General features: G+C 44.0%; 3 protein-coding genes across 4 annotated transcripts; all 3 read left to right on the plus strand.

The window, feature by feature from the left end:
• The first annotated feature begins 779 nt into the window (after positions 1-779).
• Positions 780-7,045, plus strand: LOC128436925 (toll-like receptor 2). The gene is made up of 2 exons (XM_053418863.1): positions 780-1,031; positions 2,198-7,045. Exon 2 carries the CDS (start codon positions 2,207-2,209, stop codon positions 4,541-4,543), a length of 2,337 nt encoding a protein of 778 aa, XP_053274838.1. The 5' UTR covers positions 780-1,031; positions 2,198-2,206; the 3' UTR covers positions 4,544-7,045.
• A 468-nt stretch (positions 7,046-7,513) lies between these two features.
• LOC128437501 (protein PERCC1) lies at positions 7,514-8,569 on the plus strand. Its single transcript, XM_053419686.1, has 2 exons — positions 7,514-7,606; positions 7,709-8,569. Exon 2 carries the CDS (start codon positions 7,724-7,726, stop codon positions 8,567-8,569), a length of 846 nt encoding a protein of 281 aa, XP_053275661.1. The 5' UTR covers positions 7,514-7,606; positions 7,709-7,723.
• Positions 8,570-10,800: 2,231 nt separating this feature from the next.
• On the plus strand, positions 10,801-18,334 carry LOC128432534 (uncharacterized). Of its 2 annotated transcripts, XR_008335306.1 has the most exons (3): positions 10,801-10,903; positions 11,015-11,291; positions 18,201-18,299. XR_008335306.1 is itself a non-coding variant. In XM_053417714.1 (2 exons), exon 1 carries the CDS (start codon positions 13,915-13,917, stop codon positions 17,752-17,754), a length of 3,840 nt encoding a protein of 1,279 aa, XP_053273689.1. In that variant the 5' UTR covers positions 13,670-13,914; the 3' UTR covers positions 17,755-18,089; positions 18,201-18,334. The 2 variants fall into 2 exon arrangements, 1 of the variants encoding a protein (XP_053273689.1); XM_053417714.1 differs by lacking the exons at positions 10,801-10,903; positions 11,015-11,291 and adding an exon at positions 13,670-18,089 and having other exon boundaries at positions 18,201-18,334.
• The last annotated feature ends 415 nt before the right edge of the window (positions 18,335-18,749 follow it).

The raw sequence follows: 18,749 nt of genomic DNA on the forward strand, positions 1-18,749 counted from the left end.
TGAGTTTCTGAATCAGCCTTTCAATTTAGTTTGGGGAATAGATCTAAAGAACCATCTGCAGTGAGGCTTTGGGGCAGATTTATCTCAGAAGCCTTAATAAGCAGCATCGAGGCCCGGTTCAACAGAACCAGAGGTGCTCACAGTCGACTCAGTAACAACTGGTTTATCCGGTCCAGACTGAGCAGCATCAAAACAAACACCAGGCAATATAACTGCAAGACGAAGGGCGATAAGAACTTGTCCCCAGTGATGAAGATGAGATGGATCCGATGGGAAGAGAGAGAGCAGCAGACCACAGACGACCTGGTGGAGAACAGTGAGCTGGAGGAGATGAGTAAGAATCAGCCTAAAACTAATGAAGACGCTTCAGTAACGACTGGATCCACATCACCTCAGCGACACATTGGTGTAAGTTACAGATTTCTTGCTGCACATTTAGACTCAGAATTTGATTTGGATCAGCAGCAAGTTGCACACAATCAGATATCAGACCCTTTAAATATGTCTTCTCTCCTTCACCCATGTCTCATCCTTTCACTCAGTTTTGTGGAAATGGTCTTTTTGTGTAATCCTGCTGACAAACAAACAAAGAGCAGTGAAAAGCTCCTTTGCAGAGCTTCTCCCTCCTCAAACTCTAAAAGGTGCTTCTGCCTTGAGTCAGATTTCGCTGTCAGTCAGTCAGAGGACAGACGCGCTCACATCAAAGTTCTGTGTTCTGCTGTTCGAGCACCTGTCAGTCGTGAAGCTGACAGCAGAGTTTGGGTTCTGGCAGCTCTCCGTTCCGTCTTTGTCAGGTCTTTGCACACAACTCATCTGGGAAGTCAAACCACAGCCTTCCTGCTGTCACAGCAATGATCTGATCCTGGAGCTGTGCCAGGGAAGTGGAGCCGCTGCTTCCTGTTGATGCTCGATAAACATAGTGAGAATTGGGGAAATGGTTTTCAAATTAGAGAAGTGTAACAGAAAACGAGTTAAACTTTCTGACATGAGTCTGCTGGTGCAGGTTTGAGGAGGACACGACCCATAACAAGGTATTTTCATCTGTTTTATAGTCGGCTGCAGGATTATTTACTGTATCAGGCAAATTCGAATTTTTTAAATCATGCACTGATGATTTTATAAATTAATTCATTGCTTGGTTGCTGCCATAAAGACACACAGTGGGTAATTTAATCATTGAGAATTAAATGTGACTTTGCATAATGTAACATTGCCTTTTTATTAATTTATAAATTAATTTCTCAACCTAACCACAGACATTTCTCCATCATGAGTCCCCTGTTGAATTAATGCAGTAGAATTGAAACTGTTGATTAAAAACAGCTAAAGTGAGGCTGAAGGAGCTTAGTAATAATATTTATAAATATTTTGTCAATAAAAACAATTTATTTTGAATCTGGCGAAACGGTTGGAACAGACATGTCTGGTATTAATTCTCCCTTCGACACTGAAGAAGGACATGATTCACATTTAAACAGAAAAATGTAATAATATTAATAATGTCTAAATTCCATTTAGCTGCTTCAGTTTCAGGGTGCTGGGGTTTTACACGTCGGCTCACTGTCACACTGTCCTGGTTTAAACGTATCCATGTTATTAGATACAGATCAAAATGTTTGTAATGTTAAACAATCTATATTTTAGTAAATAAGAAGAGTGAATGGAGCTTTAACCCCACAAAGTGATCATTGGTGATTGGTTTAGTTATTCAAAAAAAAAAATCAGATAACGTTTGTTTTACTCACAATGTTCTTTTGTATTTTTAATATTAGATAACGTAGGAATAGTTTGATAAATAAGACCATTTTTGATAATTAACCACAGACACTAATATATTTTTTAGCCACAGCCTGGCTGCAGAGATGGAAATGTCGATTCATTGTTCTACTACTTTGAAAAAAAAATAAAAAAATAACTGATATCACATACTTTACAGACATTCATTGTCCCCAGAGGATGAATCCCCAACCTTTCCTTTAGCGCCACCATGAGGTTGACATTTGTGGTTACAGGTGAAATGTTACTGAATCAATTGCTTTTCAAATTCAGATTTCATGTTCCTCACAGTTTGTGTTAAGTGCTAATTTGACAATCTTGGCACAATTTAATTTAATAGCGTGGCTGTTTACTGTCTTATAGTTTTCTCCAACAGTTTGGAGCAAAAGGCCTGATGGTTTTTTTCTCTTGTGTTTTACAGGAACTGAACATGAAGATCCTGACGTTTCTCGTGTTAATGCCTCTAATGCATCAAAGCTTCTCACTTTCCAGTCCCCAGTGTCACTTCTGTGATGAAACATCGTGGAACTGCTCAAACCAAAACCTGAGGAAAGTCCCTGCAGCCCCCCCACAGCACATCACTCAACTCGACCTCTCATTCAACACAGTGGAGACGATAATGCAGGGCGACTTTCTCACATATGCCAGTTTGAGGTCTTTGATCTTGACTCACAACAAAATCAAAACCATCCAGGGACGAGCTTTTGTCCCCCTGACTCATTTAGAGACACTGGACCTGTCCATGAACCAACTGGCTGCGCTGTCTGCTGACTGGTTTAAGAACCTTTTCTCCCTTCAGCACTTGAATCTCCTGGGAAACAGATACAAAACATTGGGTGAAGTCGATCTATTCCAGCCTCTGAAGAAATTAAAAACCCTCCAGTTTGGAGGACCTGACCTTCAATCCGTCAGAGAAACAGACTTCTCGGGGCTGAGTGGTCTTCAGGAGCTGGTTTTTGACGGGAAAAACCTACTGAACTACACCGAAGGAAGTTTGAGACGAATTGGGCCCATTAGCCGTGTGACCCTTGGTCTGAATGGTTCCTTTAACAGGAATCCAACCCTTGTAGAAGCGGTTCTCTCAGATGTTGCACACCCGACCACAACGCTGACTTTCACTGAAACAGACTTCATCTCCAAATATGAGATGTACCCACTTCAAGTGGCCTTCAATGGCGGTATTACACATATCATTTTTAGAAACATCATCATGACGACTGCAGCAAGCATGGCTCTTCTGAAGATTCTGCCAGACTCGAACATATCTACGTTGGCACTTGAAGATGCAAAACTCCACTTATTACCTCTGGGTGACATTTGGATGATCCCAAACTCTTTCCAGCTGGAAGTTGCTGTCTTTAAAAACGTGGACGTCCCAGAATTCCTCAAGTTCCCACCTGTCTTTTTCCTGCTGAGGGGGGTGCGACGGGTGTCTCTGCAAAACAGCAAGGTGTTCGCCCTCCCCTGTGAATCCACTGCCGACTTCCCCAAGCTGGAGTACATGGACGTCAGTGACAACTTCTTCAGTGATCTCGCGCTGAGCAACATGATGTGCGACGGGCGGGGGGGCCTGTGGAGTCTGCGAACCCTCAACGTCAGCGGTAATCACCTGCGATCACTCAACAGCCACCTCTTCACCAAACTGGAAAACCTTACCAATATCGACATGAGCGGAAATATGCTTCACGTTATGCCTGAGACGTGTAACTGGCCTCCCAGTCTGACGTTTCTAAACCTTTCATCGACACATTTAACGAAGGTGACCTCTTGTCTGCCACCCAGTTTGCACACCCTGGATTTATCCAACAACGAGTTGAGCATGTTCAACGTGGGACTGCCTCTCCTCACAGAGTTGTACATCAACGGCAACAAGATCAAGAGTTTGCCTGTCGGCCGTTTATACCCTCGTCTTGTAGCAATCTTCATTCACAACAACAACTTACAGACATTCAGCAGAAATGATCTAAATGCTTTTGATAGTTTGAAGAGTCTGGAGGCGGCGGGGAACACGTACATCTGCTCATGTGACTTTGTGGAGTTGGTGACGAGTGGCTTGACGAAACATGGAGTCAGAATCGAAGACGGGTTGAAGTCGTACATCTGCAACTCCCCCGACGCCTCCAGAGGAACGAGTGTAGCGGACGTGAGGTTGTCGGCGTTTGAGTGCCAAGCAGCTTTATCCATTTCTCTGCTCTGCTTGGGCCTCCTGGTGGTGTGTCTGCTCATTGCAGGTTTGTGTCACAAGTATAACGCCGCCTGGTACATGGAGATGATCTGGGCCTGGCTGAGAGCCAAGAGGAAGCCGAAGTTGAAAAAGGGAGCGCTTGAGTACGACGCCTTCGTGTCCTACAGCGAGATGGACTCCGGTTGGGTGGATGCGCATCTGGTCCCGGAGCTGGAGCAGTCCGAGCCCCCGCTCCGACTCTGCCTCCACAAGAGGGACTTTCATCCCGGTGGATGGATCATGGACAACATCATGGACGCCGTCGAGAAGAGTCGCAAAACACTCTTCGTCCTTTCTCAGCATTTTGTCCAGAGCGAGTGGTGCAAGTACGAGCTGGACTACACCCATTTCAGGTGGTTCGACCAAAACGACGACACGGTTGTGCTGATTCTGTTGGAGCCCATCGACAAAGAGACCATCCCCAAGAAGTTCTGCAGGCTGCGGAGGGTCATGAACTCCAGGACCTACCTGGAGTGGCCCGATGACGACAACATGGTGGAAAGGTTCTGGCAAAGTTTGAGAGCCGCTATCAAAGACCAGTGACCGATGATGTGGCTGGAAATTTGGGTTTTGAGTTACAGGCTAAAGTTGGGTATGTGGTTAAGATGAGGAATATACTATTACCCCAAAATGAATGGAAGTCCTCACAAAGTCCTAATGACGATAGCTTTGCACATCTGTGTATGTGTGTGTGTGTGTGTTTGTGTGTGTGTGTGTGTGTGTGTGTGTGTGTGTGTCTGTGTGTGTGTGTGTGTGTGTGTGTGTGTGTGAGTTCATGTGCTTGTGTGCCTAAAAACGTGTGTAATTTATTGTCATGATCTTAAGAGCTGACATATTGCCGCTATTGATCTTTAGCCCTAAAGTCAACACAGAAGCCTGGATACTGATGACAGGGAGGCCAGGGGAGCCAGGGTGTCCTGATAACACACACACACACACACACACACACACATACACACACACACAAACACGCACACACACAACACATTAATGCTCTACGTGCACATATGTACAGAGTTACAGATGTCCGTAAAGGTCAGTAAAATCTAGGGAGTGATGGAGTTACTCAGTGAGACTTTAAATCATTACATTCATGCAGAGGCTCTGATGCATGACTCGTGCATTTTAATGTTTAATTCGAATTAAAAGTTTAAGAAAGATGTCGATGTTTGATACCATCGACTTCATCGACTTTTCCTTAAAAGCTAAAAATTTGAAACATTATAGAAGAGGACATTTTATCATCAACTAAAGATTCATTAAAATAATGTTATGTTTATGACTAGAAGGTTTTTTTTAATATTTGTTCAGATTTATATGTGTAACTTACAACCATGCATATTTTAATCTTCAGACTCCACATAGAAATCAATTGGAATTTATTGTTCCAGGGAAAAACTGTTAATGCTTTTCAGGGAATGTTCTGAAGTGAAAGTTCATGTTCTTTATAGGATAAGAAGTCCAAAAAATGGTTTATCCATATTAATTTGGTTTATGGCAAATTGTGAGCAAGATGGAAAGTTAAAAGTGTTGCTGGATACACTGTTATTCAAAATAAAATCATATATTTAAGACATAATTTAACACAAACACACATCTAAGTAACATTTGAGGTAAGATCAAATGGGCGGGGAAAGGAAGTTGGACATTCAGAGACGACAGAATGAACTAACATGCTGTTGGTTTTGGTCTTTTTGTTGACAGTCACAAAAACATAAATCATCTCCAACCGTCTCTTTTAAATCATTTAACACATATGTTCTTTGTTTATTGTCATGTCGAGTTCTAACCTGTTCATCGGGGCCAGTCTGTTGCTTTGGGGATCTTTTCTCTGATCTGATTTAATTTCCCCTCAGAGTTTAATTCTCTGATTAAATCATCATCTGCATCATCCTGCATTAACCACGTCACTGGGAGGCCAGACTGTCACCAGCACTGCCTGGTTTCATCTGTATTTGATTTTACATTTTAAGTTTTATTCTTGCACTGTTTTTTTTTTGTATATATCTGCTGCACCATAATTGTCAATATCTCCATTAGCACAAACTTCTGTACAGTGACACCTTCGTAGCAGAACTGATGGTTTGACTTTCACTTATTCTCAACACATTTTGAACTTTTATATTTTATTTTCTCTGATCTGATTTCACCTCAGAGTTTAATTCTCTGATTAAATCATCATCTGCATCATCCTGCATTAACCACGTCACTTGGCAGCTGTCACCATCACTGCCTGTGTTCATCTATATATGATTTTATGTTTTAAGTTTTATTCTTGCACTGTTTTTTTTTTATATATATCTGCTGCAACGTCATTGTGAAGGCTGTGATAGTCTAATGCATAACTTTGTATAGCTTCAGTTATTCATCTTTAAATCTGTATTAATATTAGGCTTCAAAACTCATCTAATCACCTTATACTTAAAATGTTGAATTGTCAATATCTCCATTAGCACAAACTTCTGTACAGTGACACCTTCGTAGCAGATCTGATGGTTTGACTTTCACTTATTCTTGACACATTTTGAACTTTTATATTTTATTTTCTCTGATCTGATTTCACCTCAGAGTTTAATTCTCTGATTAAATCATCATCTGCATCATCCTGCATTAACCACGTCACTTGGCAGCTGTCACCATCACTGCCTGGTTTCATCTATATTTGATTTTATATTTTAAGTTTTATTCTTGCACTGTTTTTTATTGTATATATCTGCTGCACCATCATTGTGAAGGCTGTGATAGTCTAATGCACAACTTTGTATAGCTTCAGTTACTTATTTTTAAATCTGTATTAATATTTGGCTTCAATACTCCTTGTGTCTTTCAATCACCTCATACTTAAAATGTTGAATTGTCAATATCTCCATTAGCACAAACTTCTGTACAGTGACACCTTCGTAGCAGATCTGATGGTTTGACTTTCACTTATTCTGGACACACATTTTGACCTGTTATTATTCTCATGCTCTTATGATTGACTGTTCTGTGTGATACCTGATGCATAAATCTCCCTCTGGATCAATAAAGTATCTCTCCATCTGTTTCTGGGGAGTTTGCCTGGTTAATGTTGCGTCTGATTAAAAACAAGACGAATCTCTGCAGAGCGTCATGGATCGTGACGAGCTGCGTCTGCCTGTCGGAGACGAGTGGTGGGCTGATGTCGGTGCAGAGTGTTCCCCTTTAGAAGTCAAAACAGCATGTGATTTGATTTCACGCTCTTTTTATCCTTTAACTAGGCCCGATAACGGGGACGGAACAGGCCACTGAGCGTGTGTGTCTGTGTGTGTGTGTGTTCATAACAACTCTCCATCATCCCCTGGCAGAGGATCCATTAGCCTCGGACCCCCTCCCCGGTTTCCCAGTGATAAAGTAAACAAAGAGTGTTTGACCAATTCGTCAATCAAATATTTGTTCTGGAAGCCGCCTCGTCGGACGGGAGACACACACACACGTCTGCGGCCGCGTGCTGAGGTATATATACAGTCCCAGTCCCAGTGGCCCAGTATTACACATGCACGTACACAAACAGAAAGGTGGATCCATCAGTGACCTGACCAGACCTTTTCTTCAACAGATTCTCAGCTGATTTCCAACTTCTCTTGGGTAATAAAACGTTTTTTAAAGTATTTTCAAAGAGTTGATCCGGTCAGCGTCCTTCTGTCCTGTCAGATTCTCACCTCTTGTGTCTTGTCATCGTCTCCACAGCGTTGACGAGCGAACATGGCGGCAGGCGTCATCAGGAACTTCCTCGTCCAGGCCCAGGCTCCGGCCTTCTTCCCCATGATTTTCCAGAGCTCTCCGTGCAAGGACGACATTGAAATGGAGGGAGAAGACAAGCAGGAGGAGAGGGAAGAGGAGAGGGAAGAGGAAGAGGACAGAGAAGACGACGAGGACGAAGAAGAATCTGACGCTCAGGAGGAGGAAGAGGAGGACGACTGCTCAGAGGAGGGTTTTCTGAACCCGGCCCCCTGCGCCCTGGATGTGACCAAGCAGCTGCTGACGTTCGCAGACCTCATCAGTCGGGACGTTCAGAGGTATTTCGGACGCTGCTCCGGGGACCACGAGGCGTGTGACATCTACAGCGACTCCGTCTCCGCCACGACCGGCGGGCGCCTGCGCTACTACGACGACCTGCTGAGGATAGCGAGAGCGGGAAGTCCGGAGGAGCCAGAGAGCGGCTCCTCAGCGGCCAATCAGGAAGCAGTCGGGGTCGCAAAGGGCAACTCCATTTTGGGGCCCCTCGCTGAACTCTTCGACCACGTGAGCCCGAGTCTGGGCCGCGGCCGGCCGATGGTCAAACGGCATCTCCCGCTCAGTTTCTGGACCGAGCCGATCCCCTGCTGCTCCCTGGGCGGCTTCACCAACACACCTGACGTCACAAACACAAACACACCTTCACAGGGCGGCGCGCACACAGACAATGACACACACATGCCCTTTAACACACACCACAACGCACACGGCCTGGAAAACAATCAGCTGGACTTCAGCGACTTGCTGGCGTACTGGGATCCGAACCCAGAGCTCACACACACACTGACGGAGACCACACACATGCAGCATTGAAGTAAGTGTGAGAAGTGTCGTGTCCCTCACAGTTTGTCTTTGTAAAAAGTTTAATAAAAAAGAATAACGTCTGTTTTCTTGTGTCTCTGAGATTTGAACCCTGATACGATAGTCGTGCTAACAGCTCTGAGGTCCTGTTCACACTTTGTAATAAAATGTGTCCTGAATGTGTCTCCTCTATTCATGTCTATCCTGTGTTCTTCTACTGGTGGTGTGGTGGTTTGCACTTTAACCTCACAGCAAGGTTGTCGGTTCAAGTCTTGGTTTTTCTGTCTCTCTCTGTGGAACAAGAGCACAAGAGTTTCCTCCCACAGTACGAACACATGTAGGTGAATGTGAGTGTGAACTTTTGTATGTCTCTGTTAGACGAATGAAAAACTTTCAATATAGATCATTGGTACAGGTAGCGTGGCCGAGCGGTCTAAGGCGCTGGATTAAGGCTCCAGTCTCTTCGGAGGCGTGGGTTCAAATCCCACCGCTGCCAGAATTTTGTGATGTTTATGAGACCAGAGGACATAAGATTGAAAAAATGAAGTGACAGTAAAAAAAACGCGCTATAAATAACTGAAGAAGAAGATGTGGGATTTCTGTGAGATTTGTCTCTGGAACTGTCCCTGCAAAATCGTTTCCTACAAACAGCAGGTGAGGCAGTTCGTCCAGTGTGTGTTTGTTCTGAAGATTATGAGATTAAAGATCTGTTAAACTTGTCAGTAGGTCTGTGGCTCCAACATTTTAAAAATCGGTTGAAAGAGTTGAAAATCCTCCAGAGTGCAGCAGCCCTGACGGCAGGTGTTCTAAAGGTTGGAGGGTGAATCCAAAATGGCCCCTGACGACTGTGCCAGCAGTGAAGAAGTCATGTGTGAGAGAGGATGTGTTTCATATAGATGCACTGTATGAATGTGTGTGTCCCTGAAAGAAAGTGGTATAAATAATAGAATTGTTGATAATTCACATTGTAATTTACTTACAACGACGACCTGCTGAGGATAGCGAGAGCAGGAAGTCCGGAGGAGCCAGAGAGCGGCTCCTCCGCGGCCAATCAGGAAGCAGTCGGGGTCGCTGCCCTTTAACCTCTCACCAAGGTCTTGGGTTCAAGTCTTGGTTTTTCTGTCTCTCTCTGTGGAGCAAGAGAACAAGAGTTTCCTCCCACAGTACGAACACATGTAGGTTGGGTTGATTGGAGAATCTCAATTGTCCTTATGTGTGAATGTGAGTGTGAACTTTTGTATGTCTCTGTTAGACGGTCGATAAACTGTCAACATAGAACGGTGAAACAGGTAGCGTGGCCGAGCGGTCTAAGGCGCTGGATTAAGGCTCCAGTCTCTTCGGAGGCGTGGGTTCAAATCCCACCGCTGCCAGAATTTTGTGATGTCTATGAGACAGAGACATTATTAAAAATGATGTGGAAGGTGAGAAAAACGCCATAAATAACTGAAGACTAGAAGAAGATATGACAAGTTTCTGTGAGATTTGTCTGTGGAATTGTCCCTGTGAAATCGTTTCCTTAACCCTAGTGAGGCAGTTTGTCCAGTGTGTGTGTTCTGAAGATTATGAGATTAAAGATCTGTTAAACCTGTCAGTAAATCCTCCCACATTTAAAAAATCGGTGCAGAGTTGAAAATCCTCCAGAGTGCAGCCGCCCTGACGGCAGGTGGTCTTAAGGTTGGAGGGTGAATCCAAAATCGCCATGGAGTCATGTGTGGAGGTGTTGCAAATAGATCCACTGTATGAATGTGTGTGTCCCTCAAGGAAAGTGGTATAAATAATAGAACTGTTGATAATTCTCATTATAATTTATTTATTTCAGAAAATTTCAGTGGAAATGTGTCTTTGGCTTCTCGGAAAATACACTAAGAGTACATAAAATACACAGACAACACATCAGTACATACCACATACACTAAAAGTACATAAAATACACAGACAACACATCAGTACATACCACATACAATACAAAAGTACATATCAACAGGTAGAAGTGGGAAAGTTACATAAATAACAGCAGTATCATAAGATAACAGTATAAATATGACCTGTAATACTACAATAGAGTCCCTGAATACGGTTTAACCCTTCAGAGTAAAATATGAACAGTTTCAGGGTGTAAGTGCCGGTATTTAAGTTCATGAATGAAAAGGTTAAAATGTAACTGATACAGGCAGTATTTGTATTATTCGCTTCTTGAGGCGGAACTAATGTGCTTTGCTCGTAGCCCCGGGGGCCAAGATCACTGTGACACTGCAAACGGCAGGTGCACGGTGCGCGTTTTGTCACCAAAGCTATAAAACTTGTAATGCACATCAAAACCTCTTTTTACGGCAAGCGGCCAACGAGGTATGTTTATATTAATGTCGACACTGAGCGTCATTTTGTGTTCGCTATATGTGTATAATGTGCTGCGATATGTATGGAAATGTTTTGTACTGTGTTTTTACATACTTTCAGTTCTCACGGCGTAACGTGTAAAGCGTGATGGTGTTGATAAGATGGAGAGGGAGAGAGGAGACATGCCACCGCAATAAACGCCCGTTCAAAGGAACCGACCTGTGTCTTGTGTCGTCGTAAGAGGAGCTACAGTGAGAACTCGACTGCTCGGCGCGGGTAGGCGAGACGACGAGACCGCAGCTGTGTGACGACGTGACGGGATCACTCGGCATCGCAGCAGAGCGGAAAAGCAACGCACTTCAATCACTGTCGCCATAGCGGCGGCAATATATGGAAGGTAAACTGTGTCACATGCGCAAGTTTCAAGGCAAAGCCAAGAGGTGCTCCACCATCACCTTCAAGTGAAAGCGGTGTGAGAAGTGGCTCAACTAACTTAAAAAGGACTCAGTTCTGTACATAATGTGTGTTGATGTGTGTTACTCCTCTTAAGCAGCTTATTGTATAAGTGCTAAGTGAATGGGAAAGTAATACTTGTAAATTTTGATTTATGAAAATAGCAGTGTTTAAAGGGTGACTGAAGTGAAATTTAAAGGGCCAGTCCACTAATGTGAAAACCTTTTCTTGTGTGAAGTACAAGTATATTTGAGATTTTTGTTGCATTTTTACAAAGGTATTTGTTTTGCTTTTAAATTTGAGTGAAGTGAAAATACTATTTTATTTAATGCAATATGAAAGTCCATATTCAGACCTGCATGGCTACTTTACTGAAAGCCTTCTGTAGCTTACATTTATACATAGCCTAATCTAATCCATTTGAAGCTCAATAGCTACACACATCCCATAGCCATTCAAGTCATCTCAAAATGTCTTACAAAAGTTCAGAGACCTGCCACAAGAATGCCGAATCACCTGCTCAACATGAAGCTACAGACCCTGACTTCCCAGAAGAGGAGAAAAGCCTACGAAGAAGCGAAAGAACAAGAACCTTAACAGAAAAGGGTAGAGAACTTCAAGAGGAAAGGCTAAAGGGTATCCAACGTCGATATAGAGTAATCTATGAGAGGTGGAGGTGTCAGGCAAGAATAGGCAAGGATATATTGACTGATGAGGCATCCAAGGATGAATTGGGTGAGCTTATTGATAACATACAAAGCACATGCACAAAGGTAAAGAACATTTATGAAGAGTTGCGGGAAATACAAACTCCTGAGCCAGACCTGCGGCGCAGAGTTGACACGTGCGTATCGCTTTCAGGATTTATGATTGAAAAGGCAGAAAGGCAGCTTAAAGGGCATACAGCAGAGGAAGAAGAACCCTGGCCTGATGTTGGATCTGTACTCGACTCAACAGGCTCCTTATCAAGACCACTATCTCAAAGATCGAAACGTGGCTCCAACTACACCAGTGTCTGCTCAGTAAAAAGGTATGAGGCTGCAGCTGAAGCTGCTGCATCCCGGGAAGTTTTGGCGGTTTTGGAGGAACAAGAAAGGGAAACAACAGAGCTTCGGAGGCTAGAAACTGAGAATCTAGCCACACAACAAGCAATGCAAGACAGGCGTAAAAGAATCGAAAGGTTAGAAGAAGTTAAGAAGTTTAACGCTGCTAGAGCAAGAGTGAAGGTCTATGAACAAATTGAAGAAAGGTCTGAAGCAAGCAACTCCCTAAATGAAGCATTACGATTAGGAAAAACTCAAGGTCTTCACACTTATGCCCCAAACCCCCCATTCATTCCTCAAGCTCCACCTACTTCAATGCCCATGCCTCAAGCGCAGAACAGCTCAGACTTGGTCAACATGCTAGCAGAAGCTATAAGTGCCAATCGTCTTCCAACACCAGAGCCTGCATTATTCATTGGAGATCCCTTGAAATACAAGGACTGGAAACTCTCCTTTGAAACATTGATAAACAGGAAAAACATCCCAAAGAACGAAAAACTGTACTACCTAAGAAAGTACTTGGGTGGTGCTGCGAAGAAAGCTGTTGAAGGATTCTTCCTACTGGGCACTGAAGTAGCATACGACTCAGCCTGGCAACTGTTGGATAAACGTTTTGGAGACCCATTCATTATTGGGAAGTCCTACAGAGACAAGCTAAGTGCATGGCCAAAAATAAGCTCTAAAGAAGGTTTCGAGCTAAGAGAATTTGCAGACTTCCTCGAGAGCTGTCAAGCCGCAATGCCCCATGTCAAGACATTGGAAGTTCTCAATGACTGCAACGAGAGTCAAAAAATTCTCCTTAAATTGCCAGATTGGCTGGCATCCAGTTGGAACCGCAAGGCAATGGAATACAGACAAGCAAATGCTGAGTACCCTCCATTCAAAGTATTGGTAAACTTCCTGTCAAAGGAAGCAGATCTTGCTTGTGATCCCATATCTTCAATACAAGCGCTCAAGAGTGTGGAAGGTGAAAAACCAAAGCATCCAAGAAGCCAAACCATTCAAGCAAAGACACTGTCCACAAACACAACAGAAAGCAGCATCTCAGAATGTGTATTCTGCAAAAGGAAAGGACATGTACTCGCCAAGTGCAGAAAGTTTGGTGAAAAGACAGTTCAAGAGCGTAACAAGTTTGTGCAAGTAGAGAAGCTTTGCTTTGGATGTTTAGGAAGTGGTCATATTTCAAGAAAGTGTGACAACAAGAGCATATGTGAACGGTGTCAGAAAGGACACCCAACATGTTTACATGATGACAAATTCAAGAATCATCAATGGTCAATGACTCCAAAGGTGGACACCAAAGAAATAGCTGCAACAGCAACTACTAACAGAATCCTACAAGACGGTTCGAGTACACAGACATCCTCAATTGTACCGGTCTGGGTCTCATCCACAAAACAGCCGAATCATGAAGTCCTTGTCTATGCACTCTTAGACACACAGAGCGACACAACTTTCATTCTGGATGAAGTTGCCCAAAACCTCAACACAACCAAAGAGAATGTAAGTCTGAAGCTATCCACAATGTCTACAAGGTCAGCAGTCATAGCTTGTCAGAAACTAACACATCTACAAGTGAGAGGATATGATTCGGAGAAGAGGATTTCATTGCCACCTCTTTTCACACGAGAGTTCATTCCAGCAGACAGGTCACACATTCCAACTTCTGAAACTGCTCATAAATGGACTCATCTGGAGCAATTGGTAGACAAAATTCCACCACCATTGGATTGCGAAGTTGGCCTCTTGATTGGCTATAACTGTCACCAAGCCCTTCTCCCAAGAGAGATTCTGTCTGGAAAAGAGAATCAGCCATACGGACAGTTAACAGACCTGGGCTGGAGCATTGTTGGCTGCTCCAATCAAGCAAGTGACCACGGTGATTCAATAGGAACCAGTCACAAAATGATGGTACGGCAAGTGACCCCTGATGCACAGCCGTCTGCTAGGCTAAAGAGGGAGGTGCACTTTGTGTGCAGAACACATGTTAAAGAGATCAATCCAACAGACATTATCAAAGCTCTCGAATCTGATTTCACAGAGCGTACCACAGATGGTAATCCAATCTCGCAGGAAGACCTCCTCTTCTTGTCAAAAGTGAAAGAAGGTGTAAAGCAGAAGGAAAATGGTCACTATGAACTCCCACTTCCTTTCAAAACAGACAAGCCCAATCTTCCAGACAACAAACAGTGTGCAGTTCACAGGCTCATGTCATTAGAGCGACGACTAAGGAAAAACGAGCAGTATTGCAAGGATTATGTCCAGTTCATGAACGACATAATCGAACGAGGAGATGCTGAGAAAGTTCCACAGTCCGAACTCAATGACCAACCAGCATGGTATATCCCGCATCACGGTGTCTACCACCCCCACAAACCCGGGAAGATCCGTGTGGTTTTCGACTGTTCTGCACGGTTTCAGGAAACCTCTCTAAATGACCATCTCTTGACTGGACCAGACTTGACTAACACCTTAGTTGGAGTGCTTTGTCGATTCAGAAAGGGTCCAATAGCCATAATGTGTGATGTCGAGAGAATGTTTCACCAATTTCACGTTGCAAAGGAACATCAAGACTACCTCAGATTCCTCTGGTGGGATAAAGGCAATCTTGACACAAAACCCTCAGTGTACAGGATGAGAGTACACCTGTTTGGGGCAGCCTCATCCCCTGGCTGCTCCAACTTTGGCCTCAAACATCTGGCATCGCAGGGTCATGGAAAGTTCAGCGAAGAGTCCATCAAGTTCATACAGAGAAGCTTTTACGTTGACGATGGCTTAACAGGTGTAGAGTCAGCGGCGGAAGCCATACATCTGGTGGAAGAGTCAAGAGCTTTATGCAGAACAGGAAACCTACGGCTGCATAAATTTGTGTCCAATGACAAGGAAGTAGTGGAAGCAATACCACTTGAGGAACGTGCGCAAACCAAGGATCAAGACATGGCTCTTGGAGAACCATATATAGAACGAGCACTCGGAGTTCAGTGGTGCGTCGAAGCGGATTATTTCCAGTTTAGAGTTGTGGTTAAGGAAAATCCACTGACAAGGAGAGGTGTTCTTTCGACTGTTGCCTCCATCTATGATCCATTAGGGTTTGTGGCCCCCTTCATCCTAGTCGGCAAACAGATTCTTCAGGCGCTATGCAAAGACAAAGTAGGCTGGGATGAAGATCTCCCTGAACACATTCTTCCGCAATGGGAGGAATGGCTAAGAGATTTGCCTCAGTTGGCAGCGCTGAAGATTCCAAGGAGCTACCTCCCATCAAACTTCGGGAAGGTCATAAGATATGAGCTTCACAGCTTTTCAGATGCAAGTTTTCAAGGCTATGGTGCATGCTCGTATCTTCGAGCAATAAGTGAACTGGGACACATCAGTTGCTCTCTTGTCATTGGGAAGGCAAGAGTAGCTCCTGTCAAACTAACGACCATTCCAAGACTTGAGTTATCTTCAGCTGTGACATCCGTCCGCAACGCAGACCTCATCAAGGGTGAACTTGAGATTGAAGGCCTGCAAGAGTATTACTGGACTGACTCACAGGTGGTCCTCGGCTACGTGAACAACGACGCCAAGAGGTTCCACACATTTGTAGCCAACAGAATCCAACGCATACGATCCAGCACAAGCCCTGAACAGTGGCGACATGTCAGGTCTGAAAGCAATCCAGCCGACCATGCCTCCAGAGGGTTGAGTGCAGTTCAGCTGAAGGAGTCTAATTGGCTTAAAGGACCCAACTTCCTTTGGCAGCAAATTCCGCCATGTGAAGAAGAGAAAGTAGAAGTAGAAACGACAGACCCAGAGCTTCGCAAAGCCTATGCTCATGCAGCTAAGACAGAGGAGGCGAATGCAATGGCAAACCGCTTCACTAAGTTTTCTGACTGGAACAGAGCTGTGAGAGCCATCGCCAGGCTCAAGAGATATGTCAGAGAATTCAAAGGACTTCAACCAAGAACTAATGAAACAACCAATCTCGAAGAAAGAAGAGAAGCGGAAGTTTTCATTATCAAGCTGACGCAAGAAGAAGCCTTTGCTGGCGACATTCAAAGAATCAGGTTCCAGAAAGGAGACATTCGGAGCAAGCACAACAAGTTGCACAGGTTGAATGCCTTCCTGGACAAAAACAATGTTCTCAGGGTGGGAGGACGGTTGTCAAAATCAGCCTTACACCACGACATAAAACATCCTGCAATTCTTCCACGAAAATCTCATGTGTCAGCCCTCCTCATCAAACATTATCATGAGCGAGTATTCCATCAAGGAAGAGGCATGACCATGAACGAATTGCGTGCAAATGGAATATGGGTCTTGGGATGTGGGAATGTGGTCTCCTCACACATTTATAAGTGTGTAAAATGTAGGAGATACAGAAGATCTACAGAGGTGCAACAAATGGCAGATCTGCCGCAAGAAAGGGCTGAAGAATCCCCCCCCTTTACTTACTGTGGTCTTGACTGTTTCGGCCCCTTTATCGTAAAGGAAGGAAGAAAGGAATTAAAACGCTATGGGTTGCTGTTTACCTGCTTATGTTCGAGAGCAGTACACATAGAAACACTCGATGACTTGACAACAGACGCATTCATGAATGCACTTCGAACAGTTATGGCTATCAGAGGACCTGTGCGCCAAATAAGATGTGATCAGGGAACAAACTTCATGGGCGCTAGGAGAGTCCTTTCTGAGTTGCTCAAAGGAATAGATCCTGAACGTCAGCGAGCATTCGGCTGTGAATTTGTGCTGAACGTCCCATCAGCTAGCCACATGGGTGGGGTCTGGGAGCGTCAGATTCGGACAGTCCGAAGCATCTTGATGGTTATGCTTGACCAAGCCGCAAGCAGACTCGACACCACAACTTTGAGAACGTTTCTTTACGAAACGATGGCTATAATCAATAGCAGGCCACTAAGTGTTGAGCATCTTAATGATCCTACTGGTCCGGAGCCCCTCACTCCAAACCACATACTGACCATGAAATCCTCAATCATTCTGCCACCTCCAGGACAGTTTTGCAAGGAAGACCTGTACCTGTGCAAAAGGTGGAGAAAGGTGCAGTTCTTAGCCAATGAGTTTTGGCAAAGATGGAAGCGAGAATACCTGCTGAACCTCCAACAACGACGGAAATGGCAAAAAATATCAAGGAACTCGCAAATAGATGACATTGTGATCCTTCAAGAAGATGGCTCACCAAGGAATGAATGGAAGCTTGCTAAAGTTGTGGAAGTGTATCCCAGTGCAGATGGCATGGTACGGAAACTGAAACTTCTAGTTAGCGACACTACATTTGACAAAGGCAAACCACTCACTAGATCAGTTCATCTTGAGAGGCCTATACACAAGGTAGTCACCTTACTTGAGGCCAGCTCAATCACATAAGGTCACTTTCAATGATGCTTAAGAACATTTTTTTGTTTATTCCACTTATATTTTGTTGTACCGGAAAATCCCACATTTAGGTGGATGAGTGATTTGGTGGGAGTGTAAGTGCCGGTATTTAAGTTCATGAATGAAAAGGTTAAAATGTAACTGATACAGGCAGTATTTGTATTATTCGCTTCTTGAGGCGGAACTAATGTGCTTTGTTCGTAGCCCCGGGGGCCAAGATCACTGTGACACTGCAAACGGCAGGTGCACGGTGCGCGTTTTGTCACCAAAGCTATAAAACTTGTAATGCACATCAAAACCTCTTTTTACGGCAAGCGGCCAACGAGGTATGTTTATATTAATGTCGACACTGAGCGTCATTTTGTGTTCGCTATATGTGTATAATGTGCTGCGATATGTATGGAAATGTTTTGTACTGTGTTTTTACATACTTTCAGTTCTCACGGCGTAACGTGTAAAGCGTGATGGTGTTGATAAGATGGAGAGGGAGAGAGGAGACATGCCACCGCAATAAACGCCCGTTCAAAGGAACCGACCTGTGTCTTGTGTCGTCGTAAGAGGAGCTACACAGGGTAAGATAAACAGGTAAACTCTCCTGTGACTAATGCAACCAATGGATCTGTTGACATTGTGCTCATGTGATGCTGACATTAGAATTTGAGCTCTAGGCAAAATGATAATTTCTGTTCAACAACAGTGTGAAGGAAACATTTGCATCAGGGTGGAAGAGGTGAGAGTGTTTATATAATGAATAAGAACAGGTGAGAGAAAACCGAGGAGAGCTTTAAATTCATGTAATATAAAAAAGAAATTAGGTAAATTAGGTTTTGATAAGGCCACATGCCTCCTGTGTGTCTGGTGACAACCTCTGATAGAAAACAGGATCATTCTCAGGAAAAGGGCGGAGGAAGCAAATGGATGAGTGTACGTGTGATGGCTCCGGGAACATTAACAGCAGATCAGCCAGTTTTCCCAATTGTTGACTC

The sequence above is a fragment of the Pleuronectes platessa genome, chromosome 3 (genome assembly GCF_947347685.1).
Source record: "Pleuronectes platessa chromosome 3, fPlePla1.1, whole genome shotgun sequence".
NCBI lineage: Eukaryota > Metazoa > Chordata > Actinopteri > Pleuronectiformes > Pleuronectidae > Pleuronectes > Pleuronectes platessa.